This window comes from Sphaerodactylus townsendi, linkage group LG03 (assembly GCF_021028975.2).
Source record: "Sphaerodactylus townsendi isolate TG3544 linkage group LG03, MPM_Stown_v2.3, whole genome shotgun sequence".
Taxonomy (NCBI): domain Eukaryota; kingdom Metazoa; phylum Chordata; class Lepidosauria; order Squamata; family Sphaerodactylidae; genus Sphaerodactylus; species Sphaerodactylus townsendi.
Window position 1 is genome coordinate 159,656,755 of NC_059427.1, and position 5,914 is coordinate 159,662,668.

The 5,914-nt window shown below is 54.5% G+C and overlaps 1 protein-coding gene across 1 annotated transcript; it reads left to right on the forward strand.

Moving 5' to 3' along the window:
- Positions 1-1,181: 1,181 nt before the first annotated feature.
- LOC125429952 (small integral membrane protein 44-like) lies at positions 1,182-4,786 on the forward strand. The gene is made up of 2 exons (XM_048491567.1): positions 1,182-1,311; positions 4,232-4,786. The coding sequence occupies exon 2, from the start codon at positions 4,288-4,290 to the stop codon at positions 4,543-4,545; it is 258 nt and encodes an 85-aa protein (XP_048347524.1). The 5' UTR covers positions 1,182-1,311; positions 4,232-4,287; the 3' UTR covers positions 4,546-4,786.
- The last annotated feature ends 1,128 nt before the right edge of the window (positions 4,787-5,914 follow it).

A 5,914-nucleotide genomic window follows, 5' to 3' on the forward strand; every position in this document is an offset into this window, starting at 1 on the left:
CCCTGAGAAAGAACTCTCCAGGTGAATACAATGCTATGTAGCTTTAACAGTTTCCCCCCCCAGAGAGGAACATGGGTCTACTCTGAGGAGGGACCTCCAAAGGAGCTTTCCGCGTGCCTCCACAGCCCTCTTCCTCCTCACAAGAGCCAAAAAGGTCAAATTCTGCCCTCAGGAGACGCCCCTCACGAGAACCGCCTCAGGAAGGCCAGTCTGGCCCGTCCTCCTCCAATCAGAGAGGTGGGGGAGGGGGAGTGGATCCCACGGGAGAGGAGGGGGCAGAGGGATCTCTTCCAGGCTGGAGGCGAGGCCTTGGGTTTGTGTGGGCACCGTGGCCGCCTTTCTGCTTTCTGTACACACCGAGTAGGCCTTTGGTTGGCCTCCAGCCTGTGGGTGGGGAACACCGGCAGAAGCCAACCTCCTGATGGGCCCTGGAGATCTCCCGGAATCACAGTGACATACTCTCTCTCCCTCTCCAGGCAACGGAGACTGATACCGTGGGGGAATTGGCTGCTTTGGAAGGTGGGCTGTGGCATTATACCCTGCCAAGTCCCTCCCCTGAATCTCCAGGAATCTCCCTGTCGAGTTGGCAACTGCACCCCCAGCTGCAGAACAGCTTGGGGAACTTAGTGCAATGAAGGGTGACTCCAGGTGCTGTAGAGCTGCCAACCTCCAGGCGTGGCCTGGAGTTCTCCTCCAAACGACAACTGATGTCAAGACTACATAAGTCACCCGTTTTATTTATTTATTTATTTAAAACGTGTATTCCACTTCTGGAGAAAATGGCTGCTTCCGAAGGCATGGCAGTCTACCAAGATTACTCGCCTCCCTCTCCCAGGCTCCACACTCCAATCTCGTAGGGGATGCTCTCAAGCCCAGAAAATGGCTACTTTGAAGGTGGGCTCTATGACCTCATGGCCCGCTGAAGACCCTTCCCTGAGCTCAGTCAACCCCCAAATCTCCAGGAATTTCCCTGGCCAGAATTGGCAACCCTAACTAGAGAAGAACCAAATTCAGTATAAGTCTAACGGCCATAGCAAAAAGGCTAGTCTGCAAGTGCTGGAAATGCAACTCCAGCCCATCGGCCCCGCTCCTCCGGCGGCGACCCTGTGGTCAAAGTCCCGGCGGGAACCCTTTCCGTGACGTCAGGCGCGTGGACTCCAGGACGCCCCGCCCCTCCCGGGCTTCCCCCGCACGTGGCCCGTCTCGGTCGCTGCCGGCCGGCCGGAGAGAAGCCCAGGTCCGGAGCCGGCTTGCAAAGAGGCCGCCGCAGATGCGCCGTTGGGGCGAGGAGGCTCCCTGCGCGGCGCCCCGGTGAGAACGGGGCGCGCAGGCTGGGCTGGGCTGGGCTGGGCTGGGCTGGGGGTCGCCTCGGGGGCAGCAAGGGCGTCTCTCGTGGGCGTTGGGGGCGCATCTTGAGCAGGGCGCAGCCTGGGGAGGGAACGACGGGGGAGGGACTCCGCAGGGGTCGAGGGGGTCCTGGGTCGTCGCCCTCCAGAGAAGGGATCTCTGCGCTCCGGAGCTCGGCTGGAGTTCTTAGGGCCCCGCCGGGAGGCTGGCAACCCACGGTCGAGGCTGCGTCACCATCCAGGGCAGAGGCCGGTCGAAGGAGCGGCCTGACCCCGGCCGGTTATTTTCAGCGGGCTAAGTCGCCAGGCGGTAACCGGATTGCGCAAAGCCCCTTTGCTGCGCTGCAAACGCCTGCTGGGCTCGCCGCGGGGATGGGAAAGGTTCGTGCTCCGAAGAATCGGGGCCCTCGTCGGGACGGACCAGAACGCGCAGCAAGGAATGGGCTTGGGCAGTGCGGGGTCTGCTCTGGCAAATCGGAGGGGGGGTCTTCTCCCCGCGCCCCCCACCCAGAAAACAGCAAAGAGCCCCGTGGCTCGTTTCCAAGGTGCCCCAGGAGGGAACAGGCCCTCCAACCCACCTCCTTCTCCCCCTTCAGGTGCTTCAGGAGAGCCAGCGTGGTGTAGTGGTTAAGAGCAGGTGGATTCTAATCCGGAGAACTGGGTTTGATTCCCCATTCCTCCATCTGATTGGCAGAGGCTTATCTGGTGAACCTCATGTGTTTCCACACTCTTACATTCCAGCTGGGCGACCTTTGGCTGGTCACAGTTCTCTCTGAACTCTCCCAGCCCCACCTGCCTCACAAGGTGTCTGTTGTGGGGAGAGGAAGGGAAAGGAGTTTATAAGCCACCTTGAGTCTCCTTACAGGGGAGAAAGGTGGGGTATAAATCCAAACTCTTCTTCTGCTTCTCTTGTTCTTGTTGAGCAGTTGCACGTTGGGTCCGGGAACTGGGTGGGACCTAATCAAGGTTCTGGCAAATCTACCTTTTCTCCCAGTCTGCTTTTAAAAGCTGGTTCCGCTTTGGTGGGATGAAGAATCCTGAAGACCGGACAGAGGCCCCTTAGGTGGAAGCCAAAGGGAGCTTCCATCTTTCATGCCCCTGTTCATTGAAAGTATTATTACCTGCACCAGGAAATGTAGCGCTTTGATAAAACAGTGTTTATATTGCTCCAGACGCCAGTTAGTGAAACCTGCCTTTTTGTAAAGTTGTGCCTGCCGTTCTCTGTGAAAATGGTGGGCACAACTTTACCAAAATTCAGGTCTTGCTAATAGGCGTCCTGAAGAATATAAATGCTATTTCATCAAACTATGTTTCCCAGTGCAGAGAATAGTGGATTCGACAGCAGCAGCACGTAAAGATTTTAAAATGATGCCAGTCTCGGGTGACAAAGTTTGCCAAGGCCTGGGGACTGTGTAAATCAGACCTGGGCATTATACGGCCCGCGGGCCACATCCGGCCTGCCGGATGACCCTGACTGGCCCCCCTGCCGTGCTGGGGAGCGAGGCACCTTTGAAAGCCCTGCAGAAGCCGGTTGCCTTGGCTGCCGGCTTCTGCGGGGCTTTCAAAAGCGCCTCGTCCCGGCCTTTTGGCCCGGCCCTCCACAATATTTTCTGTTTCTTATGCGGCCCCATGGAAAAAATAATTGCCCACCCCTGGTGTAAATGCAGCACCCCCTCTTCCAACATCCCCTGCTCCGTTTGCTCACGTGAGCGGAGTTGGCGGAAGGGGTCACCAGGCAAGCCAGCATTCAAGCAAGTAGTTGCTTCAGTCGGGAAAACTCTTTGTCACTTGAATGTTTACCTGCTGTGCTGCTGTTGGCAAAACCTCTGTCAGGAAACACTTGGAAATTGTAGGGACGGAGGACTGCGGTAATCTCCTGGCTTTCGCTCCCTCCGTGTTCTGCGTCCAGAGATGTTGGACCCCCTTTTCTCAGCAATGGTTTGCCAAGCAGGAATCAGTAGGAAGATGTTTCGTGGCAACGATCCCACCTCAAGGGACTAGAACTCATATCTCCAGCTGTTTTTAGCAAAAAGTTGCAGAGATTGAGGTAGAAAGTATTTGGTGAACCAGATGTGTTTCTGCACTCCTGCATAGTGACCTTGGGCTAGCTCAGTGGCTCTCAACCTTCCTAATGCCGCGACCCATTAATACAGTTCCTCACGTTGTGGTGACCCCCAACCCTAACATTTATTCATTTTACAGATGGAGAACACTGATGCAGAGTCTTAGGCGACCCCTGTGAAAGGGTCGTTCGACCCCCAAAGGGGTCGCGACCCACAGGTTGAGAACCACTAGCTAGTCACAACTCTCTCAGCCCCACCTACCTCACAAGGTGTCTGTTGTGGGGAGAGGAAGGGAAAGGAGCTTGTAAGCCACCTTGAGTCTCCTTACAGGAGAGAAAGGTGGGGTATAAATCCAAACTCTTTTCTTCTTCTTCATTGGAAATACCTCAGGTGGTAGAATGCAGGGGCTGCTCAGAAAGCTCACGGCTGATTCTTTCATTAACTTGATTTATACCCTGCTTGAGTATCCAAAGCGGCTTACATCATTCTCCTCTCCTCCATTTCACGTTCACAACAACCCTGTGAGGTGGAGAGTATGTGACTGGCTTAAGATCACTCAGTGAGCTTTGGTGGCACAATCAGGGACTCGAACCTGGCTTTCCCAGATCACTGTTTGGCCCTACCCTGGCTGATTAAGCTACTGCAGGGGTCTGCAACCTGTGGCTGTCCAATTGGCCATACTGGCAGAGGCTGATGGGAATTGTAATCCATGAACATCTGGAGAGCCACAGGTTGCAGACCCTGGGCTACAGGAAATGAGTTTTGGTTTCCCAGTTTGCTCTACCGCCACCCCAACATAACCTCACATGACTTGTTTTCCAGACCTTGCCTGTCACGGCCCCTGCTTGTCCGCAGAGCAGCTGGGGTCTGCGCAGGGCATGGCACACGGCTCTCCGGCGCACCAGACTGAACCGTTGGCACTGGTTTCCCAGCACTCTTCTGCCTTCTCCTCCAGCACCCCGCTCTACAGCGACTACCAGCCCCCGGCCTTGGACTTCATCCCTGTACCCCAGGCCGTCATCTACATGCTCATGGCTGTCATGGTGGTGGTAGGTGTGGCTTATGCCATCGTTGGTCACTTGATCAGGGACCTGGCACATGACCTGGCAGGTGAGTTTTCAAAGCTGCGGAACTGAGGTGGTGTGCGAGGCGGAGATCGCAGGCCCTTGCGGATCTGGTTTGGGTACCGTTGGACTGGGGACACAGGTTGGTTGGGGCGGCGCACAAAAGGTCATGGGGTGGGGTGAACCTGGCCAGGCTAATAGGAATTCTGGACATTTCAGGCAGGAGCTCTGTTGAACAAGATGCCCTGGGCAGCAGTGGCGTAGGAGGTTAAGAGCTCGTGTATCTAATCTGGAGGAACCGGGTTTGATTCCCCGCTCTGCCGTTTGAACTGCTGGAGACTTTGCTCCTGGGACCTGGGATAGCCTGTACACTCCCACACACGCCAGCTGGGTGACTTTGGGCTCGTCACAGCTTCTCGGAGCTCTCTCAGCCCCACCCACCTCACAGGGTGTTTGTTGTGAGGGGGGAAGGGCAAGGAGATTGTTAGCCCCTTTGAGTCTCCTACAGGAGAGAAAGCGGGGATATAAATCCAAACTCTTCTTCTTCTTCTTCCTTGTGTTGTTTCAAGACATTTCCTTGAATACACAGCTGACCTTTGGGAACACAGTGAAGACCAGTGGTGTACTGGGCCTAAATAGCGCTCGGGGGCATGACTGCCTCTCTGTTCTCCCCCCGCCCAGCTCCCTTTCCCCCCACCCGCTCATCTCCCTGTACCCCCCTTACAGGAGCCAGTGGGGACAGGCAGGACTCGGGGATACGCCCCATGTCCCATTCTTCAGTTGATACAATCCCCATCTGGGTCTGGGGAGGGCAAGAGCCAGACTGAACTGGAGGCAGAAATGCAGTGGCGAGGCTCAGTGGCATACGGATGTACATTGTTTTATGTTATGATGAAACAGCATGCATCTGGGAACATGGGATACCCCATGCCCCCATTATTGATAAGCCACTGGTGGAGGCCCTAGTACTGGGGGGAGGGGGCAGCTGCTGCTGAAGCAACTTAAAATTGCACAGCCGATCACTTTTCCAGTGGCCAATCAGAACCTACTTCCTAAAAACATTTGGGGACGCCAGGAAAGGTGCCTACAGACACCACATTGAGGATCCCTGGTTCTTCATGAGAAACAAATAATTGTTTACATTCTGTGATCTCAGTGGGGATGATTTATTTTGGTTTGTGGCATACAACCACGGGCAGTCATATTCGGCCACTTCTCTGGTTTCAAAGCCTTCTGGCCACCTTGCTCAGATGCATGCACAAGCATCTTGTACCTGTTAGGGCTAGAATCTCTCTTTTTTTTTAAAGAAAAAAATTGCAATTGTCAGAAAGCTTAATTCTTAAAACAATTTAAAAGATGTGCCACATTGTCTTTAAATCTTACAAGTATTATTCCAATAAAAATACATTCTATATCGTTTTATATATAACATTTGGATTAT

Coding starts and splice junctions, on each gene's coding strand:
- LOC125429952 (XM_048491567.1), top strand. CDS start 4,288: ATGGCACACGGCTCTCCGGCGCACCAGACTGAACCGTTGGCACTGGTT.